This window comes from Cherax quadricarinatus, chromosome 54, assembly GCF_038502225.1.
Source record: "Cherax quadricarinatus isolate ZL_2023a chromosome 54, ASM3850222v1, whole genome shotgun sequence".
NCBI classification, from domain to species: Eukaryota; Metazoa; Arthropoda; class Malacostraca; order Decapoda; family Parastacidae; genus Cherax; species Cherax quadricarinatus.
In genome coordinates this window covers 725,800-744,533 of record NC_091345.1, presented here as the reverse complement: position 1 = coordinate 744,533, position 18,734 = coordinate 725,800, and the positions used below count along the sequence as shown (strand labels likewise).

At 39.9% G+C, this 18,734-nt stretch overlaps 1 protein-coding gene across 2 annotated transcripts in view; it reads left to right on the top strand.

Annotated features, from left to right (window-relative positions):
• The window catches only part of LOC128699105 (dehydrogenase/reductase SDR family member 7), a 72,637-nt gene extending 59,910 nt beyond the window's left edge, over positions 1-12,727 (top strand). For both annotated transcript variants that reach the window (XM_053791621.2, XM_053791620.2), the window contains 2 exons: positions 2,844-3,004; positions 11,568-12,727. In XM_053791621.2, the coding sequence (XP_053647596.1) occupies positions 2,844-3,004; positions 11,568-11,664 (258 nt within the window). In that variant the 3' untranslated portion in view covers positions 11,665-12,727. The remainder of the gene's footprint in view (positions 1-2,843; positions 3,005-11,567) is intronic.
• Positions 12,728-18,734: the final 6,007 nt, after the last annotated feature.

Here is an 18,734-nt window from a genome sequence, read left to right as displayed (position 1 = left end):
TACCACCACTAGGTCCTCTCTCTCCCTGCTTCATGAGCTTTATCATACCTTGTCTTAAAGCTGTGTATGGTTTCTGCCTCCACTACATCACTTGCCAGACTGTTCCACTTCCTGACCACTCTATGACTGAAGAACTGCTTCCTAACATCCCTGTGACTCATCTGAATCTTCAACTTCCAAGAGTGACCCCTTGTTTCTGTGTCCTCTGTTCACCTTATCTATTCCACGCAGTATTTTGTATGTCGTTATCATGTCTCCCCTGACCCTCCTGTCCTACAGTGTTGTCAGGCCGATTTCCCTCAACCTTTCTTCATAGGACATTCTTAGCTCTGGAACTAACCTTGCCGCAAACCTTTGCACTTTCTCTAATTTCTTAACGTGCTTGACCTGGCGCGGGTTCCAAACTAGTGCTGCATACTCCAGTATTGGCCTGACGTACACGGTGTACAGTGTCTTGAAGATACCTTACTTAGGTATCGGAATGCTAATCTCAGGTTTGCCAGGCGCCCATATGCTGCAGCAGTTATCTGGCTGATGTGTGCTTCCTGAGACATATTTGGTGTTATACTCACGCCAAGATCTTTCTCACATGTGCAACATCTGGATATCTTTATTGTAGACGTTTTGCCATCCAGTGGCTTTATCAATACAAATTCTAGGACATAACTTGAAGACAGTAGGACTATATACAGAGGATGAGGTAATCAGTCCCTCAACCTTGGAGTAGGTGTGTGTGTGTGTGTGTGTGTGTGTGTGTGTGAGAATGTGTGTGTATACTCGCCTAATTGTGGTTGCAGGGGTCGAGTCACAGCTCCTGGCTTCGCCTTGTCACTGGCCGCTACTGAGTTACTCTTCCCTCTCCATGAGCTTTATCATACCTCTTATTTAAGCTATGTATGGATCCTGCCTCCACTACATCACTTCCCAAACTTTTCCACTTCCTAACTAATCTGTGACTGAAGAAATACTTCCTAACATCCCTGTGATTCATCTAAGTCTTCAACTTCCAACTGTGGCCCCTTGTTGCTGTGTCCCATCTCTGAAACATCCTGTCTACCTTGTCAATTCCTCTCGGTATTTTATATGACGTTATCATGTCCCTCCTCTCTCTCCTGTTCTCCAGTGTTGTCAGATCCATTTTCCTTAATCTCTCCTCATAGGACATACCCCTTAGCTCCAGGACTAGTCTTGTTGCACACCTTTGCACTTTACGTGCTTGGCTAGGTGTGAGTTCCAAACTGGTGCTGCATAGTCCAATATGGGCCTTACGTACTCAGTGTACAGGGTCCTGAATGATTCCTTATTAAGATATCGGAATGCTGTTCGTAGGTTTTGCTAGGTACCCGTATGCTGCAACAGTTATGAGGTTGATGTGTGCCTCAGGAGATGTGCCTGGTGTTATACTTACCCTAAGATCGTTTTCCTTGAGTGAGGTTTGTAGTCTCTGGCCCCCTAGACTGTACTTCATCTGCTGTCTTCTTTGCCCTTTCCCAATCTTCATGACTTTGCACCTGGTGGGGTTGAACTCTAGGAGCCAGTTGCTGGACCAGGCCTGCAGCCTGTCTAGTGTGTGTGTGTGTGTGTGTGTGTGTGTACTCATCTATTTGTACTCACCTATTTGTGGTTGCAGCGGTCGAGTCACAGCTCCTGGCCCCGCCTCTTCGCTGATTGCTACTAGGTCCTCTCTCTCCCTGCACCATGAGCTCTATCATACCTCGCCTTAAAACTATGTATGGTTCCTGCCTCCACCACATCACTTTCTAGGCTATGTGTGTGTGTGTGTGTGTGTGTGTGTGTGTGTGAGAGAGAGAGAGAGAGAGAGCACGAGAGAGAGAGAGCACAAGAGAGAGAGCACGAGAGAGAGAGCACGAGAGAGAGAGCACGAGAGAGAGAGCACGAGAGAGAGAGCACGAGAGAGAGAGAGAGAGAGCACGAGAGAGAGAGCACGAGAGAGAGAGAGAGAGAGAGAGCACAAGAGAGAGAGCACGAGAGAGAGAGAGAGAGAGAGAGCACGAGAGAGAGAGCACAAGAGAGAGAGAGAGAGAGAGAGCACGAGAGAGAGCACAAGAGAGAGAGAGAGAGAGCACGAGAGAGAGAGAGAGAGAGCATGAGAGAGAGAGAGAGCACGAGAGAGAGAGAGAGAGCACGAGAGAGAGAGCACGCCTGCCTGCCTGCCTGCCTGGAAATGTGAATGCGACTGTACAGTGGACCTCCGGTTTACGATATTATTTCATTCCAGAAGTATGTTTAGGTGCCAGTACTGACCGAATTTGGTCCCATAAGGAATATTGTGAATTAGATTAGTCCATTTCAGACCCCCAAACATACACATACAAACGCACTTGCATAAATACACTTACATAATTGGTCGCATTGGGAGCTGATCGTAAACTGGGGGTCCACTGTAATTAAGTGTTGGCACAAGAAGGAACTAGCAGCTACTGGGACTCAGGCCTTTCCGAATCTCCCGGATGCTGTCGGTCATAACTAGTAAATAACCTTAGTGAGCATGATGGAGGGGACTCCACATTGAATGCAAATTGTGCTATGGCTCTTACTGGGGCCTGAGTTTTAAGTGTGAAGGAAGCATGTGCTCCACGAGGGTACCCCATGGTCCATCAGCTAAAATATGATCAACAGAAAATGATTTGGAAAAGATTTGACAGTATAACTGGGCTGACACCAGCAGAGGAATATGTTTAGGGACAAAGTGAGTTGTAAAGAAGAAAAATATGTTTTGAAAAGAATCCTTCCAGAAATGTTATCCAATTAAATTGTTAGAGATGTGCAAGATGTTGATAGATAAGCAATTTTATGTGAATTACATTTTTCTTTTATTACAGCATGTAAAAAAAGACCGAATAGGGAAAAGACTGTCTGCTGAACGATGCGCTCATTTATTTGCTGTGTCCATTGCTAATAAACTATCGGAAGTGTGGATAGCTGATCAGCCAGTCCTCACGATCATGTATTTGTTCCAGTACTTTCCATTCCTTATAAGTTTGTAAGTATTTCTTTAGTACTCTACTAGTTAGGTTAATAATAGTGTATAATTTTTTTTAACACATTGGCCAACTCCCACCAAGGCAGAGTGACCCCAAAAAAAAGGAGAAAAAAGTTTTTCTTTTTACATTTAGTAATTTATTCAGGAGAAAGGGTTACTAGCCTCCTTGCTCCCAGCATTTTAGTCATCTCTTATGACACACATGACTTACGGAGGATGGAAGTGTTTGATATATGATGCAAATAAATTTATGATGAATATTGCAACTCAGTGGGTCATGTGAATTTTTGTTATCTTGGCACTTGTGGAAGGTTATCTGTGTTAATGTATTAAGATGAATGTTTCCTTTCTGGGAAATATCTGAAGTAGTTAATTAAATAATAATAGAGAAGGGCAGCTTTATATTACTGTGGGTTTGAATTAAAAACTACAGAGCTTTGGATTTTAGTTACTCTGGCAAGGGTGGAGGAGGGGGGAGGGAATGAGAAAGATAGTAATGTACAGTATTGAAGAAAGTTTTTAGATGCCACTAAATGTGGGAATAAAAGTTAGATATTATCAGCGAGCTTTCATCCTCTTAAGACAGACACAAGAGTGAAAAGAGTAACATACGTAGTGAATGGCAAGAAGCTGACTGCTGTAAGCAGAAACTTGAAACAAGTATGGGGTTGAACATTTTCCTGGACGATGCTTCAAACTTTCAACAGTGGTGAGCTTTGATCTAAGAAAGCTTCAGACTGATTTTAGACTGTACACTAATGTTCAAAATTCATTAAATAAATCAATTTCCAAGTAAAAACTTGATAATTTTTCTTCTGATTGGTCCATTCTAATTAGAAACATTTTTGGACTGACATTGGAATGTGTTGGTGGCAGAATGACAATTTTACTGAAGAAATTATGAAAATTGGACTTGCTTTTTTTTCAGGATTATTTTTTAACCCTTTCATGGTCAAGACCCGTGATCTCAAACTTGCTCTCGGGATGAAAAAAAAAAAATTATGAAATGATAGTGAATCTTTTCCTGATGGTAATGAAACCGAAAATACAGTAGACCAAACTCGTAGCTATTTTGCTACGAGTTTGGCCATGAGTTGGGTCACCATGGTTGTTCAGTATATTTATAGATGGAGTAGTAAGAGTAGTGAATGCTCGGGTGTTGGCAAGAGGTGTGGGGTTAAAAGATAAAGACTCTAACACAAAGTGGGAGTTGTCACAGTTACTCTTTGTTGATGACACTGTGCTTTTGGGGGATTCTGAAGAGAAGTTGCAGAGGTTGGTTGATGAGTTTGGTAGGGTATGGAAAAGAAGGAAGCTATAAGTGAATATAGGAAAGAGTAAAGTGATGAAGATAAAAAAATTTAATAATGGAAGATTGGATATCAGATTGGAGGGAGAGAGTATGGAGGAGGTGAATGTGTTCAGATATTTGGGAGTGGATGTGTCAGCAGATGGATCTATGAAGGATGAGGTGAATCATAGAATTGATGAGGGGAAAAAGGTGAGTGGTGCACTGAGGAGTCTGTGGAGACAAAGAACTTTATCCATGAAAGCAAAGAGGAGAATGTATGAAAGTATAATTATACCAATGCTCTTGTATGGGTGTGAATCATTGGTTGTGAATGTTGCAACAAGGAGAAGGCTGGAGGCAGTGGAGACGTCATGTCTGAGGGCAATGTGTGGTGCGAATATAATGTAGACAGTCCATAGTTTCGAGATTAGGAGGAGGTGCAGGATTACCAAAACTATTATCCAGAGGGCTGAGGAGGGGTTATTGAGATGGTTTGGACATGTAGAGAGGATGGAACAAAATAGAATGACTTCGAGAGTATATAAATCTGTAGTGGAGGGAAAGTGGGGTAGGGGTCAGCCTAGGAAAGGTTGGAGGGAGGGGGTTAAGGAGGTTTTGTGTGCGAGGGGCTTGGATTTCCAGCAAGCGTGCGTGAGCATGTTAGACAGGAGCGAATGGAAACAAATTGTTTTTAGGACTTGACTTGATGTGCTGTTGGAGTGTAAGCAGGGTAACACTTATGAAGGGATTCAGGGAAAACCAATGGACTGGACTTGATTCCTGGAGATGGGAAGTGCGGTGTCTGCACTCTGGAGGGGTGTTAATGTTGCAGTTTTATAACTGTAGTGTAGGTATGCCTCTGGCAAGATAGTGATGGAGTGAATGATTAAAGTTTTTCTGTTTCGGACCACCTTGCCTTGGTGGGAAACGGCCGTTGTGTTAATTATAAAAAAAATAATAATCCATCTATTCTGTCGATTGAGTACAAGAAACTGCGCATTTACCTATTTGAACTACCCAATAAAGTGATCATAAATTGGTAATTTGGCAAATTTCAAACAATATTCAAAAATTGTCTATTTAAAAAATGGGTCCAGAATAAACAATGTAGTCATTCTTGGCACTGATTCCTCTGTTCCTTAGTCACATCTTCAGGCCCTTCTTATATTACACTTCCTTTTCATTTTGAATTTTTATTCACACAAAAAATAGATATATTGTTATGCAGGCTACTGCATTATTGTAATAATTATGTAAACAATATCAGTGCATTCCTAAATATGTATTAGACTGGCAAGCTGTATGCGTATTGGACAAGTGACGTTTCCTGTGTGCTCTGGAATATTGGCAAAAATAAAACATATCCACCACTTTGAGATTAATTTCAAGCTACTTTCAAAATCATCTCTGTTTCTGTAATACATTTTCCATTCTATCAAGTGAGACCAAGAAACTGAGAATACAACCATAAAAACCATACGAAAATACACCACAAAGTCACTGTTTTGTAGCAAAAACATGGTCGCAATTTTTTTTTCTTGTGCACTGCATGCTGCAGGAATTTTTTTTATATGGTGCACACTTGCCACATAGATCCATTCTCTTATATCTAGCCCCAGATTTACTGCTCACAGCTTATCTGAGTGAGCTGAGCTCATGGCGTCATACTACAGAACGAACACTGGCTTCAAATCATTATATGATGAACCGACACCAAAATTATTGATGAATAATCTAATAGGCTTCAAAACCATCAGTGGTAATCTGTCTTACTTAGAGGAAACTTTGCATAGTTACTTGGTTGTGTAGTTTCCTGTTTGTAACACTGACACTGTAGGTACCTCTTTGTAACATTGACACTGTAGGTACCTCTTTGTAACATTGACACTGTAGGTACCTCTTTGAAACATTTTATTTCAGCCTCTCTCTGCTTTCTCCCTTTATCTCTTTCCCTGCCTTTATACTCTTTCTTTTTTTTCTTTCCCCCTTCCATACTGCTTCCTTCTTTTCTCTTCCCCTCCCTCCATACTCCTTCCTTCTTTCTCTTCTCTTCGTCCTCCATACTCCCTTCTTTCTCTCCTCCTCCTCTATACTCCTTCTTTCTCTTCTCCTCCATACTTCTTCCTTTTCTCTTTCCCTGCCTCCCTCTCTATTCTCTTTTTCCTCTCTCTCTCTCTTCATCTCCTTTGCACAGAGCATGTAAACAGATAGTTTTAACCCTTTGAGGGTTCAGGCCACAGATCTACACCTTGTCCACAGGGTTCAAGCCATAGTTCTACTCCATGAGCTCAGCTCACTCAGATAAGCTGTGAGTGGGGAAATTTGGGCCTAGATATGAGAAAATGGATCTGTGATGTAAGTGTGCACTATATAAAACAAATCCTGTAGCACACAGTGCATAATGAGGACAAAAAACTGCGACCTTGTTTTTGGATTAAAACATAGAATTTGTAGTGCATTTTCGTATGGTTTTTACGGTTGTATTTGCTGTTTCTTAGTCACATTTGATAGAATGGAAGGTATATTACAGTAATAAAGTTAATTTTGATTGGTTTTAGCACTGAAAATAGCCTGAAATTGAGGTCAAAGTAGCAGAAATGTTTGATTTTTGCCAATGTTCATAGGTAAACAAATGTTACGCATCCAATACAAGTCAACTGGTGGACCTAATATATGTTCACAAATGTGCTGGTATTATTTATATAATTATTACAATATTGCATAATGGTAAATATTCTATTTTTTGGTGTGAATAAAAATTCTTTGTGGAAATAAAAAATCAAAATGGAATTCATCTGTAAAACCTGGAAACATAACTGATAAACAGAGAAAATGTTATTTTAGTGCCCAGAATGTCTGCATTGTTTATTCTGGACCCTGTTTTGAAATTGGAATATTTTGAACTTTGTGTGAAATTGACCAAATTACCAATTTCTGATCACTTTATTGGATAGTTGAAATAATTGATTGGACAGTTTCTTGTGGTCATTCGATAAAATAGAAGTAGTATTAGTGCAGTTGCTAAGAAATTGGTCTACTGAAATAATGTAATTGGCCTAAAATAGGAGTCAAAGTGGGCAAAATCGCCAATGCGTAAATATCGCTCACGCAGTAAAATTCGCATTACTGTAGTTTCATAAATTTTCCATCAAATTTTGTACTTTGTTTTATTACCTTCAGAAAAAGATTCTCTACCATTTCATAAGAAAAAATTGAAATTTTTATTGAATTCTTTTTTTTCATCATTTCATCAGTGCCAAGTCATTGATGATTTACTGAATATATTGGTGAAACTTTTAACTACCTCTCAACCACAGTCAACAGACAGAGATAAATCTCACTTTTGTCCCTACCTGACCAGGTTCTCCAGTACTACGGTGTACAGTAAATCCTCGATATAATAGACTAATTGGGTGATTGTCCGAGTGTCTCTTAAGTCAGAATAATATTCCAAAATAGCAATAACAATAGCTAAAGTACTCTCCTGTATACCTGATATAGTCCTTTACACATAATTTGTAGGTATACTACAATAAACATTCAAAAAGTATAAATTACCCAGTGGCTTTCCCCATAATTTTAAGTCTGTTATACTGGGGTCCATTATGTCGAGGGTTTACTGTATGTACAAAGTGTTTTTGTAGAATATATATAGACTTGATAAAGCATTGTTTAGGGTGGAACATCTAATGAAAATTTTTTTTTTTGCTACATGTGTTTTAAATTTGCCGTTTAAAATATATAATTATTATTAGAATAATTAATGTTATGCTCTGAATTAACCCTTCTGGAGTCACTCTCAGGGTTGCAAAATTTAAAATAAAATAAAAAAAATTCTTATGAAATGGTAGAGAGTTTTTTTCTGAAGGTAATACAGGTCGGCCATCACTAATCTGGCAATCAGTTATCCGGTTCCATCAGTAATCCAGCACTAATTTTGGCTAGCATAATTTCAAATTTCATCATTATACTGACTCAGAAATTGTGCAGATGGTTGTAAATCCACAGCAGCAAGCCAGTAGAGGAGAAAGCAATGATGAAAATGAGGAAGATGTAGCAGAAAGAGTCTCTACTGATAGGTTAATTCAATTGATGGGTGAACTGTTGAAAGGTCTAGAGCAATGCAGTTTTATAAGTGAACAAGAAATAATGAATGTTTACATGCATGGTAAACTAATGAAAGAAAGGCCAAAATATATGAAACAGCTCAGCTTGGTTAATTTTATTAAGTGTATTCTAACCTAACCACTCTGTAATCCGGCAAACTCGCTACTCTGGCACACTACAGGTCCCAATGATGCTGGATTAGCGATGGCCGACATGTAAAACTAAAAGTACAAATTTTGATGGGAAACTAATGAAATTACTCTTACAAATTTTCTGCATCAGCAGTATTTACACATCAGCGATTTCGTCCACTTCGAGTCTGATGTTATGTAAATTCCATTGTTCCAGATGACTAAATTTGTAGCTATTGCACCATCATGTCTTCCATTCTATCAGCTGAGTACAAGAAACCCATTCAACTATTTAAACTTTCCAGTAAAGTGGCCAATTTCACACAAAATTCAAGAAATGGCATTTTCAAAATAGGGTCCAGAATAAACAAAGCAGGCATTCCTGGCATTAAAATAACATTTTCTCTGATAAATTAGACACATGTGCAACTCTTGGGTATCTTTATTGAGGAAACATTTCAAGTTTCTCCTACGTATGGACTGATGAAGCCACTGTGTGGCGAAACGTTTCCTCAATAAAGATACCCAAGAGTTGCACATGTGTCTAATTTATCAACATGTCGGTTCTCTGAACCATTCATCTACAAACATTTTCTCTGTTCATTTGTTATGTCTCCAGGCATCCCTATTATATTATGCTTGCTTTCCATTTTGAATTTTTATTTTCACACAAAATAGAAAGATGTGTTATGCAGACTACTGTATTATTGTAATACATGTAATTTTATAAATAATGTCATTGCATTCCTAAATGCATATTAGACTGACTAGTTGGATGTGTATTGCACAAGTGACATCATTTGTGTACTCTGGAATATCAGCAAAAATTGAGCATTTCCACTAATTTGAGCTCAGTTTCAAGCTACTTTCATTCCTGAAACCAATCAAAATTATCTCTGTTTCTGTAATATATCTTCCATTCTGTCACATGAGACCAAGAAACTGAGAATACAGCCATTAAAGCCATATGAAAATACACCTCATACAATGCCAAAATTCTAGTGGCTTCAGATCTTGCGGAAAAAGGTTGGAAGGCCTACATATGAGATAATAGGTCTGCGTGGTCAATGTGCACAGTATAAAAAAAAGTCTGCAGCACGCAATGCACAATGAGAAAATAAACTGCGACTGTTTTTGGTTTAAAACAGCAACTTTGCAGTGTATTTTTGTATGATATTTATGGTTGTATTCTAGTCTCACTTGACAGAATGGAAGCTATATTACAGAAGTAGAGGTGATCTTGAATGATTTACCAACTAAAAATAGCTTGAAATTGAGCTCAAAGTAGCAGAAATGTTTGATTTTTGATGATGTTCAGGAGTAAATAAAACTATGTCACGTGTCCAATACACATCAAATGGTGGGTCTGATATGCATTCATGAATGTGCTGATGGTATATATACAATTATTACAATTATGCAGTAGTCTAAATAACAGTAAATCATCAATTTTTGTGTGAATAAATATTCAATATGAAAAGCAAGCATAATATAAGAGGAGTCTGGAGACGTGACTAATGAATGAAGCAAATGTTACTTTAGTGCCGAGAATGTCTGCATTCTGGCCCCTATTTTGAAATTGGTCTTTCTTGAATTTTGTGTGAAATTGGCCAAATAAGAAATTTCTGATCACTTTTTTGTGTAGTTGAAATAGGTAAATGGGCTGTTTCTTGTAATCAATCAACAGAATAAAAGGAGTTCTGGCAAAATAACTACAAGTTTGGTCGAGTGGAATGAAGGAATTGGCCCAAAATAGGGCTCAGAATGGGCGAAATCACCAATGAGTAAACATCACCGAGACCATTAACTTTGCAAGAACGTGATTCCATAAATTTTCCATCAAATTTTGAACTTTTGGTTTCATTACCTTTGGAAAAAAATTCTCTATCATTTCATTAGAAAATATGTACTATTTTTTTTTTAAATTCTTTGACACTGAGCATGTTTGCAAGCAGGGGTCTTGACACTCAAAGGGTTAAACTAAAAACAGCTGCAGTTTTTTCTTATTATGCACTGCATGCTGCAGGATTTTTTTTATATTGTGCATACTTCATAGACCTATTCTCTCATATCTAGGCCCAAATTTATCTGGGTGAGCTGAACTCATGGTGTTGTTCTACAGGACTGACACTGAAAGGGTTAAAAAAAAATCTCAAAATACTCTGCAAAGAAGTTTGAAGTGAAGAAGTTCATATGAACACACTGATGGATGGCCATGTATTCCAACAAGTCAAACATCAAAATATTTAATTAACTGTTTGATTAGATAAGGTTAACAATAGTGTATTAAAGAGAATAACTTCATAAAATGGAGGAATTCATTATGCTTTTGTAGTCTAGAAAGAGTGTCTTGAAGTATGCAAGTGGACAAGTAAATAGATATAAAATTTTGGGTGATGAATAATTTTACTAGACAATGTCAATAGTTTTGAAGCATTAAAATAAGGCAGAAACCATGGTTGGTCATGCCTTGTTCTTTATACCTTGCTTATTTACTTTAAAGCAGATATTTTTCTATTATATTATTTCTCCATTTTCTCATAATCCACTCTGTATGCTAAGCTATTCTTTATTCATTGTACATAGTGTTCATGCAACACCATTAGTGGTGTTCACACATCCCATGGAAAATTAATGTTTCTAAGTGAAGTATGAAAGTTGTTGAAGGTATTCACCATCATGGTTTTTGTATACGTAAGTGTACACAGCTAATGTAGACCATCAGTGCTTAACTGTGTATGACACTAATAGGAATATACTGTGTGTGTCTTATGAAGACTAAAAAAGAAAAAAAATGCTGTGAATTGAACCATCATTCTTGTACTGAATTATTACTGAATTAGTAAGAAAAATAATGGGTTGCAATCGTATCTGCTTTCTCTGTGGTTGGCAGTTCTTTGTGAACATCATTGTTTTACAATATTTCATTTTCAGCTCATTTTTTTTGTCAGCATTGCCCTCTCTCCATTACTTTTTTCTTTTTCCTTATTATGCTTTAATTCCCTCCTTAATATTATGATTGTCTTTATTACAGTGGCCTGAGGTTTCTTCCATTGAGTTATATTATGAAGCTACGAGACGGCCGAGATGATGCTGTCCAGATCAGTGGTGTGCAGAAAAAACAACAATAGAAATTTGGCTGTTGATCTTTTTCACTTTATGTAATATATATAAAAAATAATCCAAGAAGAGTTGATACTTAATAAAATGGATAAGGAAACTTTAAAATACTGTATCTTGAAAACCTAAGTTTAAAGACCCCAGATAGAACTGATTTTTTCTTTAATGGGCAATGTCCAGAAACTGTGGAAAAAGTCTGATAATCCCATAATTGTACATTATTGCCATGTTCTACTGGTATATTGGCTTTAACCCTTTGAGGGTTTGTCCTGTAGTCCTACTTCTTTGAAGCCAGGGTCCAAGCTGTAGTTCTACTCTACGAGCTCAGCTCACTCAGATAAGCTGTGAGTGCTAAATTTGGGCCTAGATATGAGAGAATGCATGAATGTGGTAAGTGTGCATCATGAAGCAAATCCTGCGACATTGCTGCATATTTTCGTATACACCTACCATCCGACTTACGACCTGCTCGACTTACGACCACTCGGCTTACGACCGTGTTTTTTATGCCAAATTTCTGGGAAATAAACAACTATTTGTGTTGTACACAGTGTTTATCCTAAACCTTACAGTATAAAATACAGTACTAACAACATAAAAAGTAAAGTAAAACATGAAATACCAAAATAAAACAATAAAATAAAGTCATTACAAAAATGTTTTGTTGATATTCAGTAGTAAAGTTCGACTTACGACCATTTCGACTTACGACCGGTTTCTCGGAACCGAACTCGGTCATAAGTCGGATTTTAGGTGTATTTTTTATGGTTGTATTCACTGGTTCCTGGCCTCATTTCATAGAATGGAAGATGTATTGCAGAAATAGAGATGATTTTGATTGTTCTTTGTACTAGAAATAGCTTGAAACTGAGCTCAAAATAGCCAAAATGTTCGATTTTTACCGATGTTCAAGGGTTAACAATTAACGTCATGCGTCCAATACATGTCAGCTGGTGGGTGATGGACTGATTACATCGTCTTCAAGTATCTTCTGCTTCTATCAACTTTTCTGTACTTGACTGAAGAAGCCTACTGTGTAGGCGAAACGTTTCATAATAAAGATACCTAACTGTTGCATATGTGTCTTACCTAACAACCTGTCGGTATTTTATACCATTTTAATGTTCACTACTTGCTGGTGCTCAGGCATGGAAGGGGATTTATGGCCCTTTCATTCCTCTTAGGAGCTATCCCTCAATGTTTCCCCCCTTATTTTTTATTCTAATAATATGATAAGAAAGAAGCTAAGGATTAAGGAGTTTATTTCCTTGCATAGTTTACAATGTATAATTACAATATTGATTGGCTAAGTGCAAAGAAAGACTATCATGCCTAGGCATTTCGGGTAGACTAAACCCAATGCTTTACAGACTAATTAATATGCACTAGACATATACAGTAGTGCAAGTACCTTGAATTTCGAACAACTCCCAACTCAATCATGTAAGTGCATTTTTTTAAGTGCTTTTTTAAGTGTATCTTGGGGGGATCTGAAACGGACTTGTCTAATTTACATTATTCCTTATGGGAACAAATTTGTTCGGTAACAGCATTTGAACAGCCTTCTGGAACGAATTTCGGCTGATATTCGAGGTACCACTGTGTATGACATAACCATGGAGTCCCAAGTCCATGAAACAGCTTCCCCTGAACCCCTTTCTGCTACCGCATCTTGTTCCAACCCTGCCTCATTATTTGAGCACTCTTCGGACATTTCTCGTGCCCCTGTACCTCCTGCTGGTGCCGTTTCATCACTCATGCCAGGTACTGGGGTTCCACCTGACTCCTTTGATGCATCTGACCTCCGCACTTTATTGACCATGCTTCTGGCTTCTCCCTCTATGGTGTGGCACTTTTCAGATCGCCCGCCTGTCCCATGTCGGACTGACTCCAGTCCCACACCTAAAGGCCCAAGACCATTACCTGATGATCCTCCTTCACTTCCTTCTCATTCTGCCCAGAAAAGACCGGCATGACACTCCCTCCCCTTATACGCCATGTTTCGAAATACAGAATGGACTAAGTTTTTTATAATAATAATACAATAGACCGTCATTTAGCATAGTAGTTACGTTCCTGAAAATGCCATGTTAGGTAAAATCGTGTTAGATGAACTGAAGAAGTTATGGGAAAAATAGGGTTATGTTTCTGGGAGCCCCCAGAAAGCCAAACAACTTTTTTTATGCCTCTACATCTTAGAAAAATAAAAGTGAATATGTAGCTGTAGTTCATTGTTGTGATGTATTATGTTCTATTTACTGCTTAAGGCTACAAATGTGACAAGAAATAATAGTATTTCATGCCTTAAATTGTGGGTTCTGGTGTTTGTGGATGATTGTGAAGAGAGTGGAGAGTTATGCTATGGCCCTACTGGGCTGAGGTGGATGGTAGAGGCTCTGGTACTGGAGTTTCTAACTTAAGTCATTCAGTCAGTCAGTCAAGTCATTCAATAAGTCACTCACTAAGTCAATCAAGTCACTCAGTAAGTCAGTCAAGTCATTCAGTAAGTCAGTCGTCACTCAGTGAGTCAGTCAAGTCATTCAGTAATTCAGTCAAGTCACTCAGTAAGTCAGCCAAGCCATTCAATAAGTTCATCAAGTCACTCAGTAAGTCCATTAAGTCATTCAGTAAGTCAGTCATGTCACTCAGTCAAGTCACTCAGTAAGTCAGTCAAGTCATTCAATAAGTTCATCAAGTCACTCAGTAAGTCAGTCAAGTCATTCAGTCAGTCAAGTCACTCAGTCATTCAGTAAGTTAGTCATTTAGTCAGTCAGTCACACAAACTCATGTTTGCTTCTTTTTCTGTGTACAAAGTAACACTTCATTATGGCTACAGGTTATCTCTTGTCCAATATCTTTGTTTCTGTTAATTCTAAGACTTAAGTGCTTATACCTCTTCGTGTCACTTTCAGCAACACTGCTATGGCTACTGGGTGTCATGATTGCTTGGCAGATACAAGACATAGTAATTAAAATATCATAACACAATTCACACACAACTGCCTTGTAGCAGAGAAAGACTGGACGCCTATGAATTATGAATGCTGGGATGGTGGGTGGTGTTGGGGAGTGGCAGGGAATTGCAGGAGGGCTCCCGGCTGCTCCACAACAAGGCGGCCGCTTGAGCAAAAGATTTTTTTTCCTTCCCACAAACTGAATCGTGTTAAATTAATTATACGACGTGTTACATAAAATTGTGCCGCAATTCTTCAGTAGTGCAATACCCAAATCATGCCAAATAAACTCATGCTAAATGATGGTCTACTGTAATAATAATATATTTACTACTATATTTACTACTACTGTGGCACAGGCAGTAAGACCAACTGAAGAACCATATCCAAATACACCTACCATCCGACTTACGACCACTCGACTTACGACCGTGTTTTTTATGCCAAATTTCTGGGAAATAAACAACTATTTGTGTTGTACACAGTATCTATCCTAAACCTTACAGTATAAAATACAGTACTAACAACATAAAAAGTAAAGTAAAACATGAAATACCAAAATAAAACAATAAAATAAAGTCATTACAAAAATGTTTTGTTGATATTCAGTAGTAAAGTTCGACTTACGACCGGTTTCTCGGAACCAAACTCGGTGGTAAGTCGGATGGTAGGTGTATATCAAATTGTACACCTCTGAAGCCTGATGGTGGAGGACAATCTGCAGGTGCACGCAAAAGGAAGCACATCATTGAGTCCGGAAGATTAGGACAAGAGAGTGGACCTTCACTCACAAAGGTTCAGTGCGTGTCACAGGAAATGGAAGAAGGTGGTAAAATTGCTACTACTACTACTGGTGCATGGTCATGAGTACAGGAGGAATTATCCAAACTGACTAAAGAACGTGATCAACTACGTAAAGAAAATGAAGAGATCCGAAACAGATTGACCCTGTTCCATGATCTCTTCAGGAACAACCTCTTCAAGGGGGGCTCCTTGGTGTGGTGAAGAGGCTCTTGGTCTGAGGAATTAGACCTGTTGGTCTCCTAACTCAGACTGAACCTAATTACCCCCCAATCCCCCCATTCCCTATCACATCCTCCCCATCTTCCCTTGTTCCTTTCCTCCTCCTCCTCTTCCCCATCTCTCCCTTATTCCCTTCCCCTTTTTGGTCTTTGGGATTCTTCCCACAGGCATACTAGTTCCTAGGTAGGGGGAAGGGTACCGGGGTCCATCCCATTCCATTCAGGTTCTTGGCAGTGGTGTAGTTTGCCATGGAATCTGGATTGCCTGGGGATGTCCCGATCCCTCTCTGGTCTCTCGGGGGGTGGCTTTGGGTGTCTTATGGGTGACGGGTGTATCTCTGGAGGCCGCCTTTCAGATTCCGGGGGTGGTGGCCAAAGGAGGTATGCTTTGTGGCGGATATCCAGCCACCCTCTCTTTTGTCCACCGAGATAGCTCGGCAGATGTGAGGTTGCTATCCCAGATTGCTGGTTTACTGGCATGAAGGGTAGGGTATGGCATGGGTTCCTTGCAGCATCTGCACTACATGCGGTGCTGAGGTCCTCTTGGGCGCGGAGGGAGATTTCCGGCCCTTTCATTCCTCCTAGGAACTATTCCTCCCCATTCCCCCCTTTTCTTATTCTTTTTTTCTTTTTCTTTTCTTCTTTCTTTGTTTTTCTTAAAAACAAAAAGAAAGAAGTAACCTAACCATGGAAGACCCAGTCCATGACCCTGCTACCCCCGGGCCCCTTCTTGATACCGCACCCCGTTCTGACCCTGCCTCGTTTTTTGACCACTCTTTGGACACTCCTGATGCTCCTGTACCTCTTGCTGGTGCTGTTTCATCACCCGCTTCAGTTACCGGGGTTTTGACTGACTCCTTTGATTTGTCTGACCTCCGCTCTCCTTTGACTGTGCTTCCGGCCTCTCCCTCTATGGTGCGGTAATTTTTGAATCGCCAGCCCGTCCCACGTCGGACCAACTCCAGTCCCACTCCTAAACACCAACGTCAATTGCCTGATGATGATACTTCGCCACCTTCTCGTTCTACTCAGAAAAGACCGACACGCCATGCACTCCTTTTCCATGCTCAGTTTCAGAATGCACAATGGACTAAATTCTTTAATTTATGACTGACTTCCTCTATTGCCTATCTTTCCGACCATAGTATTGGTAAGGCGCTCCTATGCCATGTTAGTAGAGATATTTCCTTTCATGCTCTCGAGAGCGGTACTTGCATCATCACTGTCCAGAATGCTACCCAAACTCATGATCTTTCCCTTCTTTCACATATCGATACTATTCCTGTCACTATCGAAAAACATTCCCTCAATTCTTGTAGTGGTACTGTCATTCTGCCCCATACCATCATCCAACAGAATTTCCATTCGTGGCAATGACATTCTTGAAAAGCTGGAACTCCAAGATCTCCCAGTCCTCAAAGTAAACACTTATGTTCTTCCTGCCCACGGGCGGAGACAATACCCTTGCAATGTGGCTCGATTAACTTTTGACAGCCGTGAACTCCCATCCTCTGTTTATGTAGCAGGACATCGGCTACAAGTTCGAAAGGTGATCCCTACACCACAGCAGTGTATAAATTGCTGGCAATTTGGTCACCCAGCGAAGTATTGCAGATCTATAGCCGAATGCCCAGTCTGTGGTGCTGATGACCATTCTAATCCATCTTGTAGTCGACTTCCCTCTTGCCTTAATTGTCGTGAGGCTCACCCTTCTTACTCTCGCCATTGCCAGGTCTACTTAAATGAGCAAGAAATCCGTTGCCTCGGAGAGGCAGAAGATCTCCCATATGCTATGGCGGTTTCTCATCTATGCCTTTGCTGTTATGTTCGCTCCCATGACCTCCGCAATCCTTCCATATATAGAATAATCACTGATGTTAGAAGACATTCTTTAGTTGTTAATCGCCTCTGTTTACTCCGTTTCTTTTCTCTTCGTCTGCATTCGCTCTTGTCTTCTCTTCAGTTACCACTTTTAAATGTTCATGTAGCATCTCACTTTTCCCTGCCCTACTTGGAAGTTCCAATGGCTTGTGCCTGTTCTTTCCCACTGCCATGTGCGAAAGCCCAACTGCCTACCTGGAGTATACCTGGAGAGGGTTTTGGGGATCACTGCCCCCACACCTCGGTCTGAGACCAGGTCTCATAGTGGATCAGGGTCTGATCAACCAGACTGTTACTGCTGGGTCACACGCAAACTGACGTACGAACCACAACCCGGCACTTTAGGTGCCTGTCCAGTGCCTTCTCGAAGACAGCCAGGAGTCTATTGGTAATCCCCCTTATGTATGCTGGGAGGCAGATGAACAGTCTTTGGCCCCTGACACTCACTGTGTTGTCTCTTAGTGTATTCGTGGCACCCCTGCTTTTCATTGGGGAAATATTGCATCTCCTGCCGAGTCTTTTGCTTTCATAGGGAGTGATTTTCGTGTGCAAGTTTGGTAATAATCCCTCTAGGATTTCCCATGTGTATATTATCATGTATCTGTCTCCTTGGCATTCCTCAGAATACAAATCAAGGGATTTCAACCATTCCCAGTAATTTAGGTGCCTTATCGTACCTCTGTGTGCTGTGAAAGTTCTTTGTACACTCTCCAGGTCAGCAGTTTTGCCTGCCTTGAAGAGGGCAGCTAGTGTATAGCAGTATTACAGCCTAGAGAGCACAAGCAATTTGAAGAGAATCATCATGCGGTTGACATCCCTAGTTCTGAAGGTTCTAATTATCTATCATCCTGCTTTTCATTGGGGAAATATTGCATCTCCTGCCGAGTCTTTTGCTTTCATAGGGAGTGATTTTCGTGTGCAAGTTTGGTAATAATCCCTCTAGGATTTCCCATGTGTATATTATCATGTATCTGTCTCCTTGGCATTCCTCAGAATACAAATCAAGGGATTTCAACCATTCCCAGTAATTTAGGTGCCTTATCGTACCTCTGTGTGCTGTGAAAGTTCTTTGTACACTCTCCAGGTCAGCAGTTTTGCCTGCCTTGAAGAGGGCAGCTAGTGTATAGCAGTATTACAGCCTAGAGAGCACAAGCAATTTGAAGAGAATCATCATGCGGTTGACATCCCTAGTTCTGAAGGTTCTAATTATCCATCCTATCATTT